The sequence below is a fragment of the Syngnathus acus genome, chromosome 17 (genome assembly GCF_901709675.1).
Source record: "Syngnathus acus chromosome 17, fSynAcu1.2, whole genome shotgun sequence".
NCBI lineage: Eukaryota > Metazoa > Chordata > Actinopteri > Syngnathiformes > Syngnathidae > Syngnathus > Syngnathus acus.
Genome location: NC_051102.1, coordinates 1,801,116 through 1,827,280, shown reverse-complemented (window position 1 = coordinate 1,827,280; position 26,165 = coordinate 1,801,116). Strand labels below are relative to the sequence as shown.

At 44.6% G+C, this 26,165-nt stretch overlaps 1 protein-coding gene across 18 annotated transcripts; it reads left to right on the top strand.

Moving 5' to 3' along the window:
* Positions 1-460: 460 nt before the first annotated feature.
* epb41l3b (erythrocyte membrane protein band 4.1-like 3b) lies at positions 461-25,988 on the top strand. 18 transcript variants are annotated; one of them, XM_037276351.1, is made up of 26 exons: positions 461-567; positions 9,510-9,667; positions 11,120-11,263; positions 12,253-12,357; positions 12,437-12,479; positions 12,622-12,697; positions 12,775-12,993; positions 13,528-13,615; positions 14,386-14,430; positions 14,746-14,898; positions 14,974-15,071; positions 15,218-15,393; positions 15,477-15,664; positions 16,343-16,942; positions 18,187-18,240; positions 18,794-18,829; positions 19,694-19,885; positions 20,179-20,235; positions 20,550-21,041; positions 21,979-22,020; positions 22,331-22,399; positions 22,544-22,627; positions 22,720-22,818; positions 22,918-22,998; positions 23,246-23,361; positions 25,231-25,988. In XM_037276351.1, exons 3-25 carry the CDS (start codon positions 11,210-11,212, stop codon positions 23,354-23,356), a joined length of 3,162 nt encoding a protein of 1,053 aa, XP_037132246.1. In that variant the 5' UTR covers positions 461-567; positions 9,510-9,667; positions 11,120-11,209; the 3' UTR covers positions 23,357-23,361; positions 25,231-25,988. The 18 variants fall into 18 exon arrangements, with proteins under 18 accessions (XP_037132246.1, XP_037132240.1, XP_037132241.1 ...); XM_037276345.1 differs by lacking the exon at positions 461-567 and adding an exon at positions 761-781 and having other exon boundaries at positions 9,483-9,667; positions 11,105-11,263; XM_037276346.1 differs by lacking the exon at positions 461-567 and adding an exon at positions 5,156-5,303 and having other exon boundaries at positions 9,483-9,667.
* The last annotated feature ends 177 nt before the right edge of the window (positions 25,989-26,165 follow it).

The following is a 26,165-nucleotide window of genomic DNA, read 5'->3' as shown; positions in this document are numbered from 1 at the left end:
TGCCAATTGTCACGACGACTGTGTACTCGTTAGCGTGTTGCATAACTTTACAGTCAGTTACAATGATATTAATACTTTTTAATAATAAAATATAATCTTTTATGGACAATTAATGTGTATGACACTGATATTTCAACATTAATTATGATAAGGGTAACTGTTGTCTCATGGGTGATATAACTATAGAAGAGGAAAAGAATATATCGCAGTACAGTAGATCTATGTTCCTGTTCAATGGCGCATAGTGAGAATATAAGCGGTTCAGAAAATGGATGGATGAATATTTCATTTGCAGCCTGACTGCCCTCTAGTGGCCAAAGGTTGCAGCACTTCTTCAAGAAGCCTGTAGTCGAGCAGTTGTTGTGAGAGGGCGAGAAAGTGGGGGCGGGAGTGTCCGTTTTGGAGCACTGCAGGCGGCGGGCGGTACGAGAATTGGAGAGGGGAGGGGTTAAGGCCGGCTTGGTTCCTCCTGGCTGTGAAGTGAATGCAGCTGACTTTACAGGTGCCTGCTCCTTTCTTCTGCCAGGAGACTCCAACTCAGCCTGGGAGTGATTTTGGAAGAGTCAGGTACAAAATATATCTTCAATTGTATGAGAAATCATGTACATGAATTATGTATGAGGCTGTTTTTATACCAACCCCTACTGGGGGCATGAATACACAATCTGATTTAGATTTTATTTTTATGTGTGCTTCTGTTGCCGGGCCTTCTCCTGCAAAATGTGACCGACGACCCCCCTCTCGCCGGCCCACCCTTTCTGCCCTTCTGGAATGTGAAATGGTGAGTCCTCACTTTCACAAGAGCAAAATAGAATCAAGCGTATAGGCATGTGTCACCCCATGTCAACAAGTGGATAAAAATATATAGAAACAGAAAATGTCACAAATGCCAATCGTTGGGTTGCAGCACAAGGGTGAATGACCTGCAGCCTTTGCGCCATATGTATATGTAAAAGAAAAAAAGGTAGGGTTGTTGTTTTTTTAAGAAAATGTCCTTTGTATTATAATTTTTCTTTTAACTTTTTAATTTTTTTAAAATTATTTTTTCTTTTAAAAACACAACAATAAACATTAAAAAATTGAAGATAAAACATACATGGGGTCACGTTGGACCCATTCTAATGGTTTGAAAATATTTTTTTTACAATGTAAGATGAAAGATAAAACTTTTTATTACTTACAAAACAGACTGACATTAAAACATGTGACAGGTCACATTGACTTAGGAACATTTATTGTAAAACAAACACTGGTTCCATTGGCGTTCTTAGTGGCTAATGTGTTTTTTTATTACGTTGACTGGCCAGAGTACTGAGTGGACTTTTTTTTTTCCCCTCACAAACACACACACTGACACACGTAATCAGATGTTTCCTGTGGAAATGGGATGTTTGCTCAGCATTTGCGTTCCCGCTTACTACCATAGAAACTGTGAATGAATCAGAAGTTACTGACTGACTACATATTCTTTTTATTGCCGGGTCATGTGTCCATGGACATGTGGACCTTCTGCTGGTTTATGAGTGAAGTAAATGATGAAGGTGAATGTACAGGGCCAGAGAGATAAAAGCGGGCCAAAGTCCGTGAGCGTTATAGTAGTCGCAGCTGTGCTGTCAAGCTTGTTCCTCTTTAAGTCTCTTAAAAGAAATGTCAGAGTATTAAAAATAAAAGCGATGCAAGCAAAAGTGGATTTAAGCTGCCCCCCCCTTTTCTTTCCCCCAAGGAGTCTACTGGGGACACAGGGAGAAGCTAGTAATTACGGTGGAAATCCCAGGTTCCTTTTTGGGCCTGCAGTGCGGCATTTTGAAACATTTTCAACTGCGGTGCATTTACAAACTTTTACTCTGCTGCGATGTTGTCGGCATTGGAGGCTATCAGGCCGTCTCTTGCCATTCATCTCGGGAATGCCGATCAATACCGCTGTCACGTCAGGTCGAGATCAATACGTCTGCCATTGTGGTGGAGAAGAAGGGAAGAGAAAAGGAGGCGATGTCGCGCAGCACACAAAATGGAGGATATTGAATGGATGCTTCGAAACGAATGAAGCGATGATATGAAAATATGGTTTTAGAAGAGAAAGTATGACCTTGTCACTAGCTTGCCCTATTGGAAATGTGAATAGGAAGAAGACCAAAGTCAAACAAGTGTGCGCGGTGCTTTCAGGGCCTGCGGGAGTAACGCTTATGACTCAATCCTGTTAAGTGGTGAGATAAGTCATTTGCGAAAGGTGTTACCTCACCACCTGATCACTTGACGCCGACACAGAAGAGCCGGCCACTCACGGACCTTGACAGTGCGAGTAGTATATTTTTAGTATGCCCTTTACTAAATATTTGTTGGGTAAGACTCAAAAACGTTTTTTGATGATCACAAAATTGTCTTTGATGTTGACAAAAATTAAGTGCTCTAAAAAGTCTTTGCAACCTCGATTGAAGCTCAAGTCATTCCATGTACTGCAGCATTTTTTCAGCATCACAATTTCCTGCAAAACTGCTTCCTTGACATTCACAATCATTAGTGCGTCACATTCTAAAGGTTGCAAACACTTTTTTTGTACAACTCATCATAAGACACGCTTTCCTCCTGCTGACTGTGTGTTCACATGCTGTTCCCCAAAAAAAGGGGATGCTGCAAAACCTTTGGCCCACTTTGTCACATCCAAATTGCGTTTTAATGTTGCCATTTGTGTGCTCGCTGACCCGGCTACTGAATAGAGCTGGACAGCAGGGGGCGGTAGCTTTGACTAATTGGAGGCGGAATACAAACAGGAAGGCTGAGAGCCAACTTGTTTGGAGTTCATCCAGTTCAAGCTGTAGACGCCAAGCTCGATGACACTCGATGAATAAATGCTACAGTGTACAACAAGGAGAAGGCTGACCTTGGATGTTACAAATAAGGACACAAAAACTGCAGTTGTGGATGTTGTTTGGCACAAAGTTGTTCTGTTCAAGTGGTATCAGTGAATACTCAGTTGAGTACTTATAGTATCGATCTGAAAAATAAGTGGTACCGAACAACATGTTACCAGGCCAGGTGATTAGTCGTACGGAGATGCTGACAAGGGGGTGTACAATTGTGCAAAATGACAAAGGTTTTTGTCATTGGTTGTTCGGCATGATGATGTTCAGGAGACTGGTTCAGGATTAAACTAGGTCAAGGTTGGTTGCTGAAAAGCAACGCAGGAAGAGGAATAGGGAAGTAGTGTGTGTATGCAGCATAAAAAAGTGAAGACTTAAGCAGCCACATAAGCTAAGCAGAGTCCACGCATCACATGTCCCATGTCATTGTGCTGAGCCAACACATGTGAAGAGGCATTGATCTGCACACGTACACACTTTCCCACGTAAGAAGTCCCAGAGCACATAAACACAACGGACACGTGTACTTTATTGCAAGTGTTCGCTTATCATTTGCATTTCCAAGAATTTCGTCATTACGTGCGGGTGAAGTTTGATGATGTGAAGGGACCATTTTAATGGCATTTTGGATTCATTATCCATTTGCTACGGAGAATGGGTTGAAATGTGGAAAACGATTTTCAGGAAAATCAGAAAATACTCAAAAGGCAATTATCTGGCCTAGCCCCTGGAGGGTCCAAACATATTTCAGTGGGGGACAGTGCCCCCGCAGCCCCCTTCCAGCGCCGCCAGTGCAGTTGTAACTTCAACAAGGCATGATGAAATGGTGTTTTGTAAATAAGAGCTTGCTGGCAATATGATAATTATTGGAGAGAACGGAAAGCTATTTTAGATTCACTAACAAGGGTAAAATTGTATGTTTTCATTTGGGCTGAAAATGAGTTCCACTCGGCGCCTGTACAACTTCCATGTGGAGTTCTTCCTTGAACCAGTCAGCCGAGCAGCGCATGATGTTGCCTGCCAAGTCAAAGCAGTTAAGAATGTTTATGGTTAATGGCGGCATTGCATTATAGTGAGGACAGTGACATTGCAGTACTTGTGCACAATGTCAGCGTGAAAAACGATCCTTTGTTATTGCTTTGTGGGAGTATAGGAATATTTTGTTACCTCCATTGTCAAACCAGAGGCAGGCCTCACTCTCTCCGGATTTTAACGAGTTTGCTTTATGATGCGTGCTACAATTAGCTCGGTGGCTACTTTATGAATCACCTATTTAGAGCACACCGGCCAACGTTTTGTCACCGTTCACGGGATTTGTTAGCTAAACTTGAGCAATAATGTGCCTGACATGGGTATGTGCTGGCACGCAGCATGTCAGCACTTAAATGAAATAAAAGTCAAACGTTTGACCCATTTGGGTCAGGTTTCCTCTGGGAGGCAGGAGGTAAAAAAGCACAAAAACACCCAGAGGGAATAACCTCATTAAAAAAATTGCCAAAGAGCATGTATAACGGCCAGCAGTAGGCTGTTTGTGTACACTGCATTATTTGTCGCACTGCTTTGATGTCCTCCAGTGTAAAATTTACAAAGGAGTTAAAATGAAGTGAAACCCTTTCATGACACCTGACACACAGATGGAAGCAAAACTGCAGTATGTTATCATTGTGTGCAGATCTTATCCCAAATTTTATTAAATAATTGTGATAAATATGACAGGGATGCTTGGTAACTCCTCTGAAGACCAAATTAAAAGAGCAGAGTTGGTCATTTGTAGCCTGCTCGCCATATTTTGCCTGCATTAGATAATGGTCATAATCTTGTGGCTAAATAGTATTATCAAATTTAACATCCTTTTTATTTATGATATAAATATAATTAGTTTATCCATTAATCCATCCATTATTTTAGGCTTTTTCTTTCAGCTGATCCCATTACTAATTATTTGGTGAAATGAATGAATAAAAGAATTGATGAAATACGTTTAATTAACCAAGTTGAAGAAAAAATGAGCAAAATACTACAGGGACTAATGTAGATTATTGGAGGACAGTCTGGATTAAATAATGGAACGTGATATTAAATATTCTTTTAAGTATGAAAATGACAACATTAATAATTCATATTCCTTTTTTGGTGCACCCACTCAACGCACAGTTGGTAGAAGGGGACTTGATGACGTCACCGTGCTGCATCATTCCGTATAAAAAAATATCAGCCTCCATTAATTGCCCCGTACGTGCGCGCACGCGCACGCAACGCCAGTGTCTGCGTACGCGCGCCTCGATTTCCCACAATTCTTCACTCGTCGGCACGGACGAGGGCGGAGTGCAGAGGGCGGAGGGAGAACGAACGGCGGTAGAGCGACGGTGCTGTCAGGCAACACGAGCCCACGCACGGCGCATGCAACCCGCGTAAACAGCCCAGCGAGCAACGTCTTTGGTTCTGGTAATGAAAACAGTTTTGTCACCTTTATATGTATCGTCACGGTAAATAGGAGGGGAGATCATCATCACGTCAGAGGCGCCGCTTTCAGGATTGGGAACGTGCGTAGGTGACACACAGTGATGTTTATATTGGGGTAGCTACGTTCAAATAACTCATCTGTGCTACCTAAACGTTAGCCCAAGAGGCTAAAGTTGATGTGTGGCTAAAGCTACAAGGCTACAATTTAAAAGGTGAGCTAGCTTGTTTGATGTATCAGCCTCGAGGCAAAAGGGGAAAAAAAGTGAAACGAAAACAACTCTCGAGTGCAAACTTTGATTCAAAATGACGCCTCCGGTTGTGGCTCGGGGGAGAGCAGTCGCGAGGTAGGTTGGAATTTGTTAGGTTATCGTCGGCCAGGAAGGCACACATTGTGGAGCTGTTTTTGATCTGCACTGCGGGTAGGCGTGGTCAGGGTGACACTCACTCGGTGTGGCTGCTTGTGAAGCATCCTCGCATCCCTCCAGTTGCTGATCTCCATCGGCTGCCTGTTGAGACGCACACTGTGCTGTTGTTCAACATTATGGGCCTTGTTGTCCATTCATCTGCTTAATAACTGCATGTTTGTGTAGCTTTTCCCATTTTGTGTCAACTTTCCACGAATAGCAATGGTGTGCTCAAATTTGGCCTGATATTACTGATAAACTCCTCACAGTGGTACCTCAGATTTTTGAGTGGATGTCAGACTTTGAGAGTTTTTAGAAAAATGAGCCATCACTCTGGGTTTTTGTTTTTATTATGTGTAACTCATGTCTCATCTCCCCCCCCAGGAAACACTTTGGCTCTTCTTACATTTTTAAGAAACAGTTTCATCGCAAGGCACAGTAAACAAGCTTTTTCATCAAGCAGTTGAATTTAGCACTGAACGCTTTTGTTTTTGTTTTCATTGTAAAGACTGGTCCCACTTTTCAATGCTCTTTGATTTAAGTGTTGCGTTACTTTTGTTGATACTTTCTGCTGTGGACTGGTAAAGAGATGATTGTCACAGCGGTTTTACGAGGGATTTTCAAGCATACAATAGTAATAATGTTGCATAGCTGACCTAACAAAACCGCCTTGGTAGAGAAACAATCCAGATCAGATCAGCAGGTGGAGACGTGCTGTAATGCTGTGACCAAAGTTAGCTAGCATTGTGTGTATGTTCATAGTGGGTCACCTTGTAGTTTCCATTTTATAGTTTAGGTGTCACAAAAATAAGACCAACGGAAGGTTGGTGAAACAGCCGCAATAGTCCTTTTGCTGACTTGGCTGAATTTTTTATGGAATTTTGTTAAGTGTGCTTGCAAAAAAAAGGGGGGGGGGGGGGTTACGGCCTGTTGGATGACCTTGTACTTTCCATACGTGAAATATGGCTCTCGCTTGGATTGAGAGCAGCCAGACTGAGTCTCCTGGCAGAAGACCCTGAAGACGAAAACAGATCTCTGGTTGTTTGGATATCTGGAATGGTTAAGGCCAGTACGACACATCGCACTCAGCAGTGAGATGTGAAAGTGTAGCCGGGGAATGTTTTCCACATGTCCACTTGGAAAAGAAGCGCAATCAGTTTATGCCCCCAAGGTTGTACAATTAAAAACAAAATGCCTCCAAACTTTTGAATTTGCCTGCCAGTACGCATGTCTAATCCTAATTGTTATCCTTGTGGTCATTTTGTACTTCTGCAGTCGATCAAGGTCAAGCATGGCAACATTTCTTTTTTTTTAAATCCCATTATTTCCTGAGAGAATGATTATCATTAATTTGAGTCACAATTCAAGATCAAGAATAGTTGAATACCTTAAATTCAGTGTAAAAAGACAACAAATGGATATAAATGAAGCTTGTCCTGTGCTAATCACATGATTACAGATGAGAAAACAGGTTGTTTTGGACCAAACAAATCAATAGTGCAGCCCTCCTTCTGTTTGCAATTCAGGCCACTTAAAAGCACTTTAGGTATCTGGAAGCTCTTAATCCAAACGTCCAGACCCAGCAACATGGTTTCCTGTTACAGCGGCTGGGATTGTGTGCGGCAGCTGTCAGCAGCCCGTGTCGGGAGGGGCCGGCTTCCCATACGGCCGGTGTGACGTGTCAGAAAAACGCCGGCGATGTAAATTCAGCACGCCTCCAGGGGTGCTCGCTAGTGTAAGCGGGTCGGGGGGTGGGGTGCGAGCGGCCCAGCTGTGTTGCAGTCCGGCTAATGGCACCCGGCGCAGATGGCCGCTGCTCATCCTCTGCATATATGCGTGATGATCTCAAATGAACCTTTCAGAATGAGATTGCCAGCCATCCAGTCAGCACTGAGGCGCTCAGTGACATCGATGTAATATACCCCATTCACTGTAATTGTAATTTTAATTAGGGTCGGCGATCAAAGAAAATCAACCATCGCTTATTTTATGGCACAAAACATACTCTTAAGAGGAACGTTTGCCGTACGTTACTTCCAGTATTTGTTGATAACATTGATGACGGAGTCTGAAAATGCTGGAATTCTAAATGCGATAAAGGCTGAGCCTTGAGTTCAACGCACTTTTGGCTGTTGAATCAAGCAATTTCTGTAAGTGCCTTGTCCAAGCTTAGACTCCAGTGACTTTTGTCGTTATTGACTTGGATCGCCTTGCTCTTTTTATACCATCATGAAATGAGTCGTGGGTAGTGAATGCATCTTTCTTTTATGCATAATGCCCGTGGCGGTCCACGCACAAGACGACTTGTGTGCTTTGTTGTTGCGTGACTGAATGTATTCTTCCTCATCATGCCGAGATGCCCATAGATTCAAGATTCAAGAGTTTTTATTCGCCATGTTTGAGCGTGCCAAACAAGGAATTTGACTTCGGTAAATCACAGCCTCTGTTCAACATTTAGGTGACTAACAACACTCAGGACATGTGAAAAATGGCAAATATTCTCAAACATCCCCTGATCTTAAACTCCCAAGAGGGCAAGGAAGAACTAGGAGGCAAAGGTTAGCTGCGCCTCCTTTTGGATCATGTGACTTGATCACTTCCTCCTGCAAAAGCTTGTAAATCATATTCCGTTACCGACTTTTTGCAAAGTTACATAGTGTGGGTGTTTAACAGCAACCTGATCAGCACGTTTGGAGTGACCAAAGGTATCTCCACTCAGCGAAAAAGCAATTTCAGAATTGCTATCAATGCCTGAGGTGGAATTTACAGCCGCTTTTAAATCAGCGCCATTCATTTCAACACCTCAGGGTCCATTGTTTTTTTACCTTGTGTTGACTGTCGTTTATATTCTGGAAGTTTTGGAAGATTAGAGTCTGCCTGGCCAGTGTCGCTAGCTACTGTTGAGATGTGTTTGGCCTCTTTATTATTCTTTGAACAATGATTTTGTTGATGTAGCATATATTCATAAGAGTGTGGTATCGCATTCTTATTGTAATCGTGTGATAGAAGCCTGAAATGTGAAGGTCTCATGCCTGTAGCATTAAAACATACGGTGGTGTCGTAATTTAGTAGTACAAAAGTAGTAATTCTAGTTTGTAGTATCTTTATCCTTTCAGTTTAATCTTTGGTGCAAAGCATTTTTTGGGGGAACACCTCAGACCACAGTGCTGCCTTTGTTGATCACCGCGGTGTCCCCGACATCCTCGCTACCACGGGATAAACAGAGCCCTATAAATAGAGGCGAAGGGAGCAGGAGAAGGGCGGCTGCAGAATGGCAATCGTTCACCGCTAGCAACCCCACAGTAGCAGACACTCACAAATCTTGCACACATGCCCTCTGATCTCTCAAGTACAGCCTCCGGGTAGTTCAGACCAGTGGGGCCCCCCTGAGCACCAAATACTATCTGTCGAGCTGCAAAACACACCGTCATATGTTTTCTCTCATTAGCTCAGATTAGAATCTGCAGGATGTAGCGTGGCCTTGGTTTTCTTTCACTTTGTTCCCCTTCAATGCAATTAGCTTTGTGAAATCCACAAAATGTCCTCATCTCATTTTTTTTAGTCAATACAGGGAACACAAGCAGAAATAATAAATTAAAATCAAACCCATAACTGTACTAAACATGGGTTGTTTATATCAATTATTCATTCCACAGCCTTACTTTAACATCTTTGCTTATCTCACTCTGGTGAATGTCTGTTAGGCTGTGCACCGCACTCCTTAAGCTGACTCATCCCTCCCCTTCTTCCGCTCCAGCGTAATTTACCATGACAACCGAATCAGGCGCAGACTCTGAGGCCAAGCAGCAGCAGCAGCAGCAAGAGGAGAGCGTAGCGGCTCCCAAGGAGAACCCAAAAGCTGCTGAACCCGCCTCACCTCAGAACCAGCTGGAGCAGCTTCCCGCCGCCGTGGGGCACAGCACGCCGGCCAGGAAAGAACAGGTCAGCTTGTCCACTTGTATCATATCTAGCTCAGCCTGAGACAATTGTGCCTTTGTGTGGAAAAGTGATCATTCTGAGCCTGCAGCAAAGGAACACATGACAAAGTGGGGATGAGTTCACTTTCCACTGGTAAAATGATGACTTGGACTTTTTAGTCATAGCACTTTTTAACTGAGTTTGGACTTCTCTAGTGGCGCCTCCTTATCGTCAAACCACCTGCTATACATTCCATGGTTGTTCGGATTCCCAACACACCCACGTGCCTCCATAAAGCAATTCTACCTAGCAAACCAAATATTAGAGTACAGAACAATTCAATTTGTTTTTCTATAAGGAGAACTCAAATGTTTTATCCTGTAACAGACATGACATTGCACAACTCATCAAAAATAAAAATAAAATGTATATTAAAGCTTCTATAGAATTTCCACAGCAGACTGCATTTATTCAGTCTTTACGAGCTGCAAATGTGTGGTCATCATCTGCATTTATTTTTTTTTTCATTCACACAACGCAGCTGGTTTGAAGCTTTTATTTTATCGTCAATCCCAAAACAAATCTTCTGCCAAACTGAAATGCACACTCCTGGTAACGGCGTTTGGTATGAGGATGCAGCTGTCCATTTTTTTTGTGTGCGTCATAACTTGGCTGAAGTTTGAGCCAAAATGCAAGAATGATGACAGCTTGAGATCTTTTGGTCAGTGTCCCAATTTTAAGAGCTGGATGCAAAAAAAGTGGAACCGCTATGTGTTTGCGTGCAAAGTCACTGACCCAAGCTAGAATGTGGCTTTTGCTGCCAGGACAGAATTACGGAAGGGTTCTTTTCATGTACTTCACTGGTTCTTCTATATCAAACAATTTTCTTTAGGTTCATTTACCTGACATGTTTCGGCGGGTTCTTCCGCCTTCATCAGAGTCCTTTTCATGGTTTGAATATGAATCATCGTAAGCTCATAATGCTTACATAAACTTCAACAAGTTTTTTTTGTTTTTAGTTATACTTACTGTTTGGGCCTTGGTAGTTTTCTGTAATAGAGCCAGATGTTGCGACCCCTACCTGTAATTGAAACCGTCTGTGAATAATGTTTGATTATCCAGTAGGGACAGGAACTCATTTGGAGAAGCGGTGGTTCTATTTTTGTCTTGCAGACATGTGACAGAACTGGTGCTTTTGTTTAACATGTCTACATGAAGTGTTAGGGAAGGGGAAGTTGCATGGTCTCTGTGGTCTCCAAATATTTTCTATAGATCATTCATCCAGCCAAATGCATACCGTCATTTCTTGAATAACACGCATTTGGATGTTATGCTCACACACGCATTTTATTCCCTCTGTGCATGTTAAAAAAAAACAAGTATTATCCACAGTTTGTTAATTTGGTAGAAATTGGATTTTTTTTTGTGTACTGTAAAGGTAATGTAATTAATGTTCATCTGATATTCACTCATCAGGATACGCCAGAGGAAGACCAAGAGTCCCGCCAGTCATCCACCAGTCGTCTGTCCAGGTCTCCTTTAAAAGGAGTGAAGAAGGTGAAGATCATGCAATGCAAGGTGACACTATTGGATGGTTCTGACTACACCCTGAATGTGGAGGTGAGTGAGAGCCTTGTCTCCTATACAAAGTGAATGGGAGAAGCTTATCTTACCTACCCTAAACATGGTTAAATGCTTTCCAAACTTGCTTGCCATCACCAGGACATATTCACAGACATTATCCGCCATCTTGTAACCTTGATCATTTTATTACGTTGTACTCGTAACTGGCAGATGAAAATTGTAAACCCGTCATCAAAAATGCTGCACAGTTACTTACTGCCATCTTGTGACATTGTTATTACTGTATTCTTCTAAATAATATGTTTTTGTTCCAATATGTTGGTGACATCATTACTTTAAAAACACAAATGATTAAGCATTATAATTCACTTTGTCACCATATCGCCGAGTCTGGTTATGTAACAATGGGATGAAGTGCAAAACGGCATGCTCCTAAATGCATTTTCACAAGATTTGTTTCATTTCACACAAGATATTTTTCCATGAAATGGCCTTATTAATATTACGGGAAGATTATTCCAGAATTAGTTAAGATCTTGTAGTGGCCAGGAAAATATTAATAAAACTAGAGCTTGAAAAGCCCTTTTGTTTGTGTGTGAAGGCCATGCCGGTGCAATTCGGGTTAAAAGTGTTGAGCGGTGCTGTCACAGCACCAACAGCACGCTGCATTAGTCTGACAAGACTCCGCTAATACTCTCAGAGACATCCTGGCGGGATTAAGTCTCCTACCAATTGTCCTTGTGGCTCTTGCATAATCACACAGGAACGCTGCACAGTTCTCAGGAGAGCTATGCACTCTGTGGTTACAAGTGCGAGTCCTGCTAAGCTAATAGCTCAACTGACAACTATAATATATCAACAAACAAAAAGGGGGGGTTACACGCCTCCACGCGTGTGACCCCCCCCCCCACCCCCCTTTTCACTCATTTAACTCGCATAAATTGTCCTGGTTGATGGCGTTGGAAAATTAAACACTGTATGGTGTATACTGATCAGTCAGCTACATGTTTGTTGACTCCTCACAGAAGCGGGTCAAAGGTCAAGTTCTCTTTGACAAAGTCTGCGATCACCTCAATCTGTTAGAGAAGGACTACTTTGGGATTACTTACAGAGATGTGGAGAAACAGAAGGTATTGTGACAATTAATGTCAAGACCGTGTATTGGTTTGCTTACAAAAAGATGACGATTTTTTTTTCTTGTCTTGACAGAATTGGCTGGATCCTACTAAGGACCTGAAAAAGCAGATCAGGAGTATGTGTCTTTTGACTTAAGATGTTTGTCTAATGACTACGCTGCAAATAAGAAGACTGCTCATGTTCCTATCCTGGGGGCAAGCAGACCAAAACTAAAAACTGCTTGATAAAATCTATCCAAACTTCTTTCTTCTTCTCAGCAGGTCCCTGGAACTTTGCGTTTAATGTGAAGTTCTACCCTCCAGACCCCTCACAACTGACCGAGGATATCACAAGGTCTGTTGTCTTGTTTCTTTTTGGTGTTTTCTTTGACACCTTAAGTTTTTCTAATGGTTTTCTCCCCACTCTTTTAGGTACTACCTGTGCCTGCAGCTCCGAGATGACGTGGTTTCTGGTCGCCTCCCCTGTTCCTTCGCCACCCACACCGTTCTGGGCTCGTACACTGTGCAGTCGGAGCTGGGCGACTACGATCCCGAGGAGCTGGGCAGCGACTACATCAGTGAGCTACGCTTCGCACCCAACCAGACCAAAGAGCTGGAGGAGAAAGTCATGGAGCTCCACAAGACTTATAAGTAGGTGACAATCAAGTAGTGCCCACTTAAATGAATAATCGCACATCTTCAGAGACTCCATCGTTTTTTTAACCCCGTAAAGGAACATTTTAAGTGATGTTGTATTTGTTAGCATCTTTTATGATGCTGCTCTGGAAGGCAACACATGTTCCCAGAAATTGGATTTGTTACTTTCCACAAATGGAGGGTGGGGGCCATCTGTTGTGCGTCTGAGCATCATATTCTCGCTGCATCGCAACGATTTGTGAGTGATTTGATGCGGTTGAGGGCGCAGCGATGCAGCTCAGTAGCAGTCGGTATGAGGCTAAAGGCCGTTGTTGCTAAAAATGGAATGCGCTCACAGCTGCTTGGTGGACATTCAGCTGAAAACATCCACAAACGCAACAAGAGGAAATTGATTCGCTTTGGATTTTATGCCATGCAACTGAATTAGGTTTGCTTCCTGTTGAAATTGATTGAATTCTCCAGTGTTCTCTGCTTTCCACAGTCCTTTTCTTCAATGTTCCTGTTTGTTTGTTGGTGTCATTCAATCAGGGGGATGACTCCGGCTGAAGCGGAAATGCATTTCCTGGAAAATGCAAAGAAGCTGTCCATGTACGGTGTGGATCTCCACCATGCCAAGGTGAGAAGAAGGCTTCAATTCTATTCTTCTGCTTGCTTTGTCATTGTGCACATAGGCCTAGTCCCTGTCTGATAGAAAAGGTGAGCTTTGCCGAAGGCTTGTGGCATATTGGGGCCAAGGAACTATGTTGAAGTGAGGGGAGGAGCTTCTATTCAACAAACCAAACAAAAATGCTTCTTTAATCCCAGCTTGTCGCATCTACGGGAAATTGGAAACCTTTTTTTGGGGGGTGGGGTCAATTACAGCTATTGGCTTATTGTGACAACGCTCACTCCCTAACTTACTTTAGAGTTTGATCCTTCATTGTTCTGATGAGGTGGAAAGGGGAGTCGTTAATTTGAGGAAAGTCTTTATCTGTCTTGAGTGAATGATTAATTAAAAGCAACTTGAAACAAATCCATTTGACGCACACTATTAGCAGTCATGGCTGCCACTGTGAGGCCTCACTTGCACCACCACCGCCGCTGCTGCACTGCTGACTCATTTCACCACATCTCCTTTGGCTTGCCAGAGGCCGAGTTGGCATCTTTAAGATGTCAATCGGCCATGAATCTGTTATCACCCGTCAAGAACAAACATTGGAAAAGTTATTGCATTCGCGGAGTGATATCAGATGATGGTAGTAGATAACGTCGGCTTGATAAGAATGAGCGAGCGTTATTGCTCAAAGTCCAGTCCAGTATTCATTCTCCTGTTGATAAATGCTAAAACGTTATCCAGCATATCAGACCGGCCTCCCTGTTTTGTCTCTTCTCTCACTGAACGCAAAGTTGGTAGGGCGTCTCTATCAAGGCTTGGCTCGTGCGCCGGGTGAGGTAAGCGGCTGCTTATTGTGTGTGCGTGTGTGCGCGTTCCACATGTGCATGTGGTTGAACACACTTTTCAATATCCCAGTAAGACTTCCCGCTTTGGATGGGCTCTCCCCCTAGCAAAATGGCTTCCACCTGAGAGCATAATGTCACCCGCCATTCTTGCTTAAGGCACCCCTCCAGTCCTACTTTGAGGTAGCAGGACCGTTTGCTTGATTCCACTCGCCACCTGCCTGCTTCATCCCGATAACAGTCAGTGCTGTCCTATAAACGGTGCTGTATTGGGGTCACTTGATCATCCTCCGGTGTGTTTGTTCCCAGGACTCGGAGGGTGTGGAGATCATGTTAGGAGTGTGTGCCAGTGGTCTCCTCATCTACAGGGACAGGCTGCGCATCAACCGCTTTGCCTGGCCCAAAATCCTCAAGATCTCCTACAAGAGGAACAACTTCTACATCAAAATCCGGCCCGGCGAGGTAAACGTCTAATTTTGTTAATAAGAAACTTTGTGCTTGTTTTAGCCGATCTGATCATTAGTTTTGGGTCTCAAGTTTGAGCAGTTTGAAAGCACTATTGGCTTCAAGCTTCCCAACCACCGTGCTGCCAAGCGGCTGTGGAAGGTCTGCGTTGAACATCACACCTTCTTCAGGTGAGACTTGCAGGAAAAGTCATGGATTGATTTCCATTTTTGGTTCATGTATGTTTAATGGACAGATGTCCAAAATTATTTTATCCGTGTATAGGAGGTAAAACAAAAAAATAACATGTAACATGCACATGTGTCACATTTAACAGGCTTGTGTCCCCCGAGGCGCCCCCAAAGAAGTTCCTCACCCTCGGCTCCAAGTTCCGCTACAGTGGCAGGACGCAGGCGCAAACTCGCAGGGCCAGCTCTCAGATCATTCGACCGGCCCCCTTCTTCGAGCGCTCCGCCAGCAAACGTTACAACATGTCACGCAGCTTGGACGGAGGTAAGGTCCCCCCGCATTATTCAATGTCCAGAAACGGGCGCCGGCTCCCGTGCAGATCTCATCGGTCTTTCTGTGTTTTCCAGCGCCCATCACAGAGAACCATGAGACTCTGATGAGGGACAGCGACAGCGCCGCCAACGCCAGGGGAGACATTATCACCACGGTGACCACCGAAAAGAAGGCGGAGGAAGAGAAGGCGGAGCGGGAGGATACCCGTGCGGACACGACCGCCGACGCCGGCACCCCGACGCCGGTCAGACAAGAAGCAAAGGTAAACGACCGTTAAGCAGGTGCCCGAAGACAAATACCTTTTTGGAGACTGCGCTCCTTTTATATTCTACAACTTTGAAATCCAGGCGGCTCGGTGGCGCACTGGGTAGCACGTCCGCCTCACAGTTAGGAGGGTGCGGGTTCGATTCCACCTCCGGCCCTCCCTGTGTGGAGTTTGCATGTTCTCCCCGGGCCCGCGTGGGTTTTCTCCGGGCACTCCGGTTTCCTCCCACATCCCAAAAACATGCTTGGTAGGCTGATTGAGCGCTCCAAATTGTCCCTAGGTGTGAGTGCGAGTGCGAATGGTTGTTTGTCTCTGTGTGCCCTGCGATTGGCTGGCAACCGGTTCAGGGTGTCCCCCGCCTACTGCCCGATGACGCTGGGATAGGCTCCAGCACGCCCGCGACCCCCGTGGGGACTAAGCGGTACGGAAGATGGATGGATGAACTTTGAAATCCGTTTTAGTTTTTGAATTTCCTTATGGCTGATGAAAAAAAAATCACTTGCTTCTAGTTTAGTCTTTGCTTTTCATCTTCTTTGTGCTTGACTAATTTGCTTTTTCCTCCTGTCCTTCCTTTTAACCCCACACTTTTTCTCATGTGTGCCCATGCGTATTGGCCTCCTTTCCCCATCGGCATTCATACACTTTGCACACGCACGCATCCCGTCCCTCCATTAGCGCTCCCCCTGTGCCTTCACTGCCAGCGCCCTCGGCTCTGAGCTCTCACTCCCTTCATCCCCCGTGTCATCAACAAAAGTGCGGCGGCGGCGCAGGGAAAACGCGCGCAAAAGGGCCTCCTCTGTGAGCCCGGTCAAGGACGGCGCCGGCCGCCGCCGCCAGCAGGCCCGCTCAGATCGCCAAGCAGCCCTGCTGGCGGAGCGGGCACTGCTGCTGTCGGCCCGCAAGCGGCGGCTGGAGCAAAGCGGCGGTGCGCGCGGTGGCACGCGCGGTGGCACGCTCTTCTCCTTCTCCCTGCACCTGCCCGACCTGTCGGCTGTCCTGGACGAGGACGGCTACCTCAGCTTCCCCGACCTGTCGGAGATGCGCTTCCTGCCTGAGTGCGCTCAGAACTTTGTGCCCATCAAGTCGCCGTCGCTCATCCCCTGCTTCCTCTTCATCTTCTTCTTTCTGCTGTCCACCTCCTTCTCCGTGCCCTACGCCCTCACCCTCTCCTTCCCCCTGGCGCTGTGCCTCTGCTACCTGGAGCCCAAGGCAGCCTCGCTGACCGCCTGCATAGCCCAGGGCTACCATGACTATGACAGTTCAGAGGAAGAGGAGGTGTGTAAGAGTTGAACCCCTTTAACGCCCGTCCCGTAAGGCGCTCTGCTGTTTCGCCAGTCCAGAGCCGACCTGGAGACTTGTCTTGTCCCAGTGTCTGTCCTACTTTCAGAACCTCACACTCACTCATCATCATCATCACCCAGAGAAGTCACCGTTTCACATTTGATTGGCTTGATGAGAGAGATAGTAGACACTCTTGCTAAAGGAGACATATTATGCGTTTTCACATTTGGGAAAAAAAAGTATTTTAAAGAGTTGTAATTAATATCTGATTGTCAAAATAATCAAGAATTGTCGCACACTGTTTTTTTTAGCTAAATGTAGTCTTGACAAATCAGTGAGTCATTTGTTACCATGACGACCATAGTGACACTGAAGCAAGTGGCCACTATTTGCGGAAAGATGGCAGCTCAAAAGAAAACAAAGTCGAGCAAAACTCCTCCATTTACAATGGAATTTGTTTCCGCTAGCATGCTAATCTGCGCTAAAACTTCAATCAGCTCGCCTTTTGTCTTGAACCCTCGTGTCTAAAATATCGGATTATATAATTTCATACTTGGATGAGCAGGCACTCCAGAGACTCAACGATTTGTATGCCACAATGAAAAAGTCACTTTTTCCCCATAATATGTCCCCTTTGAGTGTTTACTTTCTAATCCCTGGCTGAATCCCATTTAAACACACAGCTTTGTGCCTAACCCGTCTCGGTGTCATTATTCTTTTATCCATGACTCCTTTCAGTCCAGACCGCATGAGAACGCTTCCATGATTCTCAACTCTCTGCATTGCTCCGCATTGAAATGCTAATCCCCTTCCAGTGTAAGTAGGCAGTGCCAAGATATGAGCAAAGGTTTTGGATCTCACATGATCTGCGTGATGTAATGCAGAGATGTGTCAGATGTGCATGGGGATGAGAGCCTTCTAAATTCAGCCAGCAAAGTGGACTGACTGAAGGTTTGAGCTTCCTCTGAGTCTGTTTTGCTTGCTATTTGTGCAGTTGTAATTTGCTCTTCTTTTCATTTTCTTTCTCTGTTGTTTTGCGAACCTTCTCTGGAGCGTTCGTCTCGACTCGAAAAACCAACCCGTGCATTTCCATTTTGTTTCCATCTGTCGTTATCTCAAGACTGAAGTCCTGAAGTCGTGTATTGTTTCACTGCGTTTTTACAATGTTGGGGTGTTGTTCTGTTTGTATTCCTTTTTTTTTGCCGCTCGGAATGCTTTCCGCGGCTTTGGCAAAGCAGACCGACAGCGAACAAACTGACTTTGCCTTCGACGGGGATATTACTGCCACGGAGGTTTGTACGTCGTGGGGGAGGCACGGTGCCATTTTAAAGCATGAATATGCCATGTACTGAGATGTAATGTCGCGTTTTATTTACTTTACAGTGATGTAAATTTGTGCACGTGAAACCTTTGTTATACTAAGTATGAGTCGGCACACACAAGTGCAAAGGGCCACACTGAAAGGAGAAAAAGATAAAAATGCAGTACATTTTACTTATCAGTTGTGCCACTGTGTAAAAAAAAAAACATGGTATCCATCTTACTAGAAGAAAAACTTGATGAGAACTAGCCAGAATCAGAAACTTTTTTCTTCTCCGGTGTGGCCTGATGACTTCACTACACAAGGTACCTTGGCAGTTGGCACTTTTTTTTTTTTCTTCTTCTTCTACATAAAGCGTGACTGATCTTCCTCTTTATCTACCACCCTTCTTGCTACCTATTTCCACATGCCACATTTCTCCGCTGGCCTTTCATTCCCCCTACCCCCCCCCCCCCCCCCCCCTTCTTGTCACCACCACTTCACCTCCTTTTTACTCGTGTCACTATTTCTTCACTCGCTGTCAGTCGGATGCGGACGACGACTCTGAGATGCCCACTCAGGTATGTCGCGTCACGCTTCACTGCCTGCTGCCAATGTCCAAGCCTGATTTAGTTATTTTTTTCCCTACCACCATTTTCTCTTCTTCCGTCCAAGTCAGCCTAGTTGACGCGTCTTGTTCGGAAAATGGAAGCCGGGCTTTTCCGTCCTCGATTGCTTTGTTGAAGCTCTCAGAATCTGAACCCGCCCCTGTTTGTTTCTCCCCCGCAGCGTAGTGTCATAAGACGAGTAAAAAGGGAAAACGTTTTTGTCAAGCACAGTAATCTGATGCTGGAGGTTGGTAAGAAAATCGAAATAATCCTAACAGTACTGATAGAGCATTGTTGTGTCCAGTGTGTCGGGTTTCTTCGAGCAGCTCGAGTTGCTTCTCTGAGTATTCAGAGATGAAACTTCATCTGTCTTAAAAAGGACTAACAGGATTTGGGAGTTTTGTGCCGGTGCTTTGTAACTTACCGCATGTCTTAATTATTGCTTCAGGTAGTTTTTTTGAACTCGCGCAACATCGAAAGCTCTAAGATGAAGACGTGCGATTTTGAAATGAGTTGTGATTTTTTTTTTCTCCCCCTTATTAAAAGGTCAGAGATTGAAATGCCCCAAATTGATTAGATGGTTGACTTTTGTCTTTAAGACTTGTATGACAGTTGCTACTAATTATATTCGACCTCAGAGGCTTGACTGCATCTCACGAGACGCCTACAAAGCATGTAAACAATAAGTTCCATTTTAAATCCCTTTTTATTTTTGGGGAGGGGTATATTTCCATCCCTATTTTTGTTCATGTTTTACATTTACAAGATGACTTTGCATACTTGAAGCATGACAAAGCATCAACCCTCTTATAATGGTCACCTGGCCACTCGCTATAGGACACAGAGCCCCCCGCTGAGATGGTCAAGCACCAGACCAACATCAGCGAGCTGAAGCGCTCCTTCCTGGAGACGGACGCCGGCGTCCCAGGCCTCACTGAATGGGAGCGGAGGCTCTCCTCGTCCCCGGCGCGCTCGCCCAGATCTGACGAGCCGCCAATGATAGAACCTCTGGAACAGGAACAGCAGGATGTAAGCACAGGTTGATTAATGACGTGTGTTTAAAGTATCAATAAGACTGGAGCATTATATTTTATGTGGGTGCACATGAGAATATGATGATGAGAAAGAATTTGAGTGCTGCGCATTATATCCAACGAGTCTTTTGCCATTAGCAGCTTGATCACATTATTTCTCCATGGTTGGCATTGATTTCTTCTTGTGGTCACTGCGACACTATTTCTGGGCTACTTCCTGATCACTGACACCAGATGAATTTTTAAGCTGTGTTTATTTTTGTTTCAATTTTTTTCTTCCGTCTGCAGGAAGAAGATGAAAAGCCCGCTGGAGATGAGACAAAGGCAGAACCTAAAGTGACCGAGGTGAGGTTTTCCCCCTTGTTTTTTTTTTTTTTTTTCATGGTTCTGTTTGCACATGTGTGTATTTTTGCATTGTGTTTCTGCATAGCTGTCACTGTCCTTCCTTCTCTTTGGCTTTGTTCTTGCTTCATTTTCTTGTGAACTTAATAGCGTCGCCGCATGCTGGGTAATGAAAACTCAACATGGTAGGAGAGAGTGAGGCTTTAAATCAGACAAAAGTAAATGTACTCTGTTCCTTGCAATTTGATCCAAGTGGGTCTTTAAAAGTCTTGTTTATCTTGCGAATACCATTTCCAATAAGACAAGTGTCTCCCCAGGCGGCAGAATATCTGCTGAAATGCACTGCGGATAGTTCCCTAGCAGACGGAGCGCCCCCGCAGGAGATTAGCCCGTCGGCCACTATGGACGATGACGTTTTTGCAGCGGAGGAGAAAACCCCCGACTCCCAGGACCAGTTGTCCGAAAAGTCCGTGGATAGGCTGAGCCCGGGTTCCGTCAGAGAGGAAGTGTCCCAAGCCATCACCGACAAAAGAGGCATGCTCATCATATTGAAGGAGGCCGAGGTGGAAGCGGAAGGGAAAGACGATGTGGGAAAGCTCCTCTTGAGTAAGATGGAGGCGCTGGTGGAGGACGCGTCTCCAGTCAAAGGCTCGCCCAAGAAGGCCATGGCCTCGTGGGTGTCGGAGGTGGCGAGAGCCGAGGAGTCTGAGGACTTCAGAGTGCTGACGGAGGAGATGCCCAAGACCTTTGAGCAGTCAAAGCCCGACGTGGCTCAGATTACGCTCTCGGAGGCCGCGCCCTTAGCAGTGGTAACTGTATAAAAAGTATTCCCTCATTAACCCCCCCCCCCCCCCCTCCTCCTCCTCGACAGCGGCCTAACAATAAGAGTGTCATCCGGTGCTGTGCATGGCTAACTCGCTATGCTGTCCCTTAACAGCCAGTTTACCTTCACGCCGCCGCTTTTTCTTTTGCTTGTTTTTGGACCGCTCGTGTTTATTTTGGGTTAATGGCTAAAAACGCCTGCACTTGCCTTACTTACCAGCTGCTCCCATAGCTGATAAGGAAAGCAAGTGGATGGGGAACACTTTTGCCACGCTGCATTTCATTGTCATAATTTCAGTAAAAAGAAAATACTTTTCAAGAAATAATTTTTATTCTAGGAAATAAAAAGTTTATTTTCCTGTGGTGAAATTAAAATCTTGTTCACAAAAGACTTTTTGTCACACAATTTGCAGCTCTTTTATTGGAAACATTCGTGTCAAAATTGTATTGTCTGTATTCTTACTCATAAAAATACCTTTGGTATATTGCAACTTTTACCACATAAATCAGGATTTTTTTCATCATAATTATACCTTTTTTTAGTTTGACAGCTAAACCACCTTGATTTGCATTACTTAGCAGCTACTCTCAACGGATAAAGGAAAAGAAACGGCTGGGCACTCAAGTGAGACGCGCTTTCGCTGTGCTGCAACATTTTACTCGACGGCGCCACCTGGCCCGCAGCCACCGCTGCGTCTTTTCTCCCCACCTCATCCAAGTCCCCCTCCTACTGAAAACATTGTATGGCTCTACCTGCTTAAGCGACAACAGAGCAACCAAAGCTTAGTTCCGGTATTCCATACAATCCACCAGATATTTCCCCTCCTTTCTTTCTCTCTCTCGCTCCCCTTTTGCTCTGATATCCCGTCTCACTGTCCTGTCTGTCTCTTCCTTTCCTCGAATCCTCGGTCTTGTCCTTGCCAGTCGACTCTCGGATGGATTTCTCCTTCTGTGACTTCCGAAAAGGTGACCACACTTTGCTGGGCGGTCACAAGCTGACTTTGTTGATGTGTTTGTTTTGCCCAAGGTGTTGTAGTGCAAATGCCTCTCATCTCCCACACAGGTGATGTGTGATGGAAATAGAAATGATGATACAATTCATATATTTTTCTTATTTTCTTCTTTCTAAAAAATGTCTTTCTATAAAATACAACTTGATTTAAAACCAATTTTTTTTTCATGTGATGTCATATTTATTCATACATATTTCAATGTGTTCCTAATGTGTCACTAATTTCCTTTGTGACGCAATCATTTCAATCATTTTCATTCACAGGCATCAGCTGACCTGGAGCAGAAGAAACTTGTTGCCATGGAGATGGAGGCAGCGCCGGAAGACCGTACAGTGAGTATCCACCCCAAAGGCAGCTAAATACGATTTAGCTAAATCAGATTAAAATACCGTCAGTGTAAATCCAGACTAAGATGAATGCAGTAGTAGAAAGATGGCGCCACTTCGGATGGTGATGTTTTCTTTATTGTCCGGCAGCGTATGGAAGTGGACGCGGTCTGCGCCAAAGAGATGCCCGTGGTTCATACAGAGACCAAGACTATCACGTACGAGTCTGCTGCGGTACGTGCCAATAGCAAACTTGTGTCATCAAATGCCGCCTTCAAACTTGGCCCGGGTCCAGTCTCTAAATTTGTCCCGCACTTTGTCAACAGAACGACATGAACGGCGACACAGACCCCGGCGTGTTGCTGAGCGCCCAAACCATCACCTCGGAAACCACCAGCACCACCACCACCACACACATCACCAAGGTCAGAGTTCATCGTTGACACTCGGCATGGAACAAACTGACTCACCTCTGTGAAATGGGCTTTTTGTAAAAAAAATTTTTGTTCTTTCTAATCTGTCAGACTGTGAAAGGAGGCATTTCAGAGACGAGAATCGAGAAAAGGATTGTCATCACGGGAGACTCCGAAATCGACCACGATGAGGTATTTTCCTTTGAAGCGCTAATTTCTCTTTGGATTTTGAATTAAAACGTCTTCGATCCTTCTCAGGTGCCCAACTGAGCCACTTATAATCAAAGGGGCAAAGCATGCAGCCTCGAAATGAATGGAATTGTTTGCTTTTGATTTGAAAATCTGGATAACAGTGACTCCCTATCCCCCCCACCCCCCTCCCATTCTCTACCTCCCATCTTGGTGACCCCCTTCTGGCGCTGCACCTGTGCACATGTAGGCTCTGGCTCAGGCCATAAAGGAGGCCAAAGAGCAGCATCCTGACATGTCAGTGACCAAAGTAGTGGTACATAAAGAAACAGAGATCACGCCAGAGGAGGGGGAGGACTGACCCAGGTAAGCCAGCCAGTCCAGTCCTGCTCCCCGCTTCTGGCATGCCCGCTTCCAATCTCCCAATCATCCAACAGTGGCCCTCTTCTCTCTTTTTTTTAATATACTTCTATGCTTAATGCATTTTGTTGTCGTGCTGGGGTAGAATAAGGTCAGCCTGAGCGCACGCACACAGGGGATATCACGCTCTCAACTTGTAACGACAAGCCCTCCAATCCCGTTCCACTAATGTCGCTGTCATGCTCATGCAATCTCGTGGTGGAAATGCTCCCCCTGTTGGACATTATTCAAACCCTACACACCATAAACCCACTTTATTCACAATTTAGGCAACGAGTCCAAATGACTTTTTTGTACATATGACCTGTAGGAAGTTGATAAAATACGGATCTATTGACATAGACTGTGTGGCTTCAGCACCAGCAGTCTCTTGAGAGATAAAATACCTGCTCGACCGGCTCATGCAAACACGCCAACATTCAGCGAAATCTGATCTGAAGCGTACACGGGAGTGCCTCAGTTGGCGGAAAGCTGGCTCAGTAACTCATGTGCAACAAAACTCAGTCAAACATCAAATTTAGCTTAGCCTTTAATTGTTTGCTTTTAGGGACCCCCCCAATTGTCCTCATTTACAAACACTCTTGAGTGTGAATGTGCATGTGAATGCAGTTGACATAAGATGGCTTGACAACGTTGTTTCATTTGTGAAAGAAAAACAAATAAGACATTGTTTGTAGGGGTGATTGGCGAACGCAGCCAACGCATTCATGTGACTTTTAAAAGAATAACCTGAAAAGTTGGGTCAATCCCTGTTTGACCCAATTTGGGTTCTTTTTGACCCCTTCTCCATGATCACAGCAACAATCCCCAAATTGTTGCAGGTTTGGGATGAGCCCGTGTGCGTACGTGCGTGTGGGTGCTTGTGCTTGTGTGACTCAACACTTGGGAATGTTTGCCTTTTGTCTTGGCTGCTTGGTGTATTAGTCCAAGTTTACTTCTAAGTAGAACTACTAACCAAATATTGAATGTTTCCCTTGCAGAGTATTGATGCACACGCGGTGCTGGGGCGACCACACAATGACCAAAGTTGTTGTCAGCTTGAAATTCAAAACTCACATTGAGAGATTTTTCTTTTCATCTTGTTTTTAACAAATGCGCACACTTGCCTTGGCTTGTGCTCTCTTAAATGTAAAATTTGTTTGATACCAGCATTGTCGGCCTTGCCCCAGACACCTGTGCTATCTATGCCAAATAGTTCTGCTTTTATTTATTTTTTAATCCATACTTGACATACCTGCGACGCTAACACTGCTAGAACCTCTTAAGGTCGATTAAAGACACTGAAACAAATCCACTCAATGGGAAAATTGGATGCATTGGATGTTAAGGGTAGATCAAAAACCAACTTGAATGTGCCGCACACATTTCATTTTCTAACTTGGCACAAAATTAGCAGAAAGCACTGTCCAAACCTAAACACAATAACAGATTAAATAACGGATTAAAAGTTCCTAATGCTACGTCCTTAATGGCGTTTGACTTTGGAGGTTCTGCAGTATTGTGTCCATTTTGTGCCCAACCGGGCTGGTTCCAACCTGGTGTGGGAAATATCTGTAGCCCCTTTCATGCGGAGACCCTGCAAAATTGCCGCATCAAGAGCTGTAAGGACGTTCTGGCATGTGGCGTCATCTAACGATACTGTTGCTGAATGTCATGTCACCTTCGTCTCTCTTGCGGCCATTTTGCGCGCACTTTGTGCAAAAGGGAAAGATTCTCAACATTATTGGCACCATTTGGGACCTCAATTCGAGTCTCAGTGAGGGGGTGCTGACATTCATGCACTGACCTGTGTTGTTTTTCCCCCCACTATTCCAGGAGTAACCACGACATCCCAGAATTCCACTGTCGACGGCGGGACCTGAACCTCTTCCTCTCCCTTCCTCATACTCCAGCTTGGCCGCTAGTCGCAACCATCCAACCTGCAGAAGTTAAAAAAGGAACGCATGCAGCGAAGGATGCAATATGGCATTATTGTTATCGTCATCACACATCCAAGCGAGATTATCCCGGAAAAAACTGTACGGTTTTAAAAAAAGTAGAAGTAATAATAATTAAAGCAAGTTGCTTTCACTGCCTTATGACCTAAAAGCGTTTTTATGAAAGTAATTGTTGTAGCCAGCTTTTTGTTTTTATTTATGAAAAGCCATCACTCCAAACAAGTTGCATAGACGTTTAGCGCGTGCACTCTTTAACCTTCCTATAGATGGATTTCACATCAAGTATGCCACTTAATACAAACACTTGGCCATTTTGGTTCATCTCTCATTGTTGATTTTTGTTGTTGTCATTTTTACTTGAACTGCATTTTTTTAACAATCATATCAGTGTTTTTTGTGTGTTTGCATCGACGCTATGACGAGGCTTTTCATCAGCAAGACGCCAAGGAAATCATTTGAATGTGCCTGTTCAGGCTTTGAATGTGTCCGCTGTACGCCAGCCCCTCGTAGCACCACCCGTCTCCATCGCCAAGTACGTTTAACTCCCGATGTTTGGGAAAAGTGACAGATGTGTGTCTGTTTTGAATTGCAGTTTGCTTCTCCGGTTAATAAAACGTTGACACATCACAATAAAAATGACTGCAATGTGCATCATTTCTGGGAATCATACTGGGGTCAGCAACCTATGATACGTAGACTCTGAAATTTAGCCTACCGCCATAGGACAACCATGGAGAGCCTTTAATATAGTCCAAGCGTTTCAAATGATCTTTTATGTAAAAGAGTAGTCCAACAAAGAAAGTGCTATGGGGG

Excerpts from the sequence above, each read along its gene's own strand:
- epb41l3b (XM_037276345.1), top strand. The coding sequence starts at position 9,494 with ATGACAACCGAATCAGGCGCAGACTCTGAGGCCAAGCAGCAGCAGCAG. Across the intron at positions 12,698-12,774 it reads CTGACCGAGGATATCACAAG|GTACTACCTGTGCCTGCAGC; the intron begins GTCTGTTGTCTT and ends CCACTCTTTTAG. Across the intron at positions 22,999-23,245 it reads CCGAAATCGACCACGATGAG|GCTCTGGCTCAGGCCATAAA; the intron begins GTATTTTCCTTT and ends GTGCACATGTAG.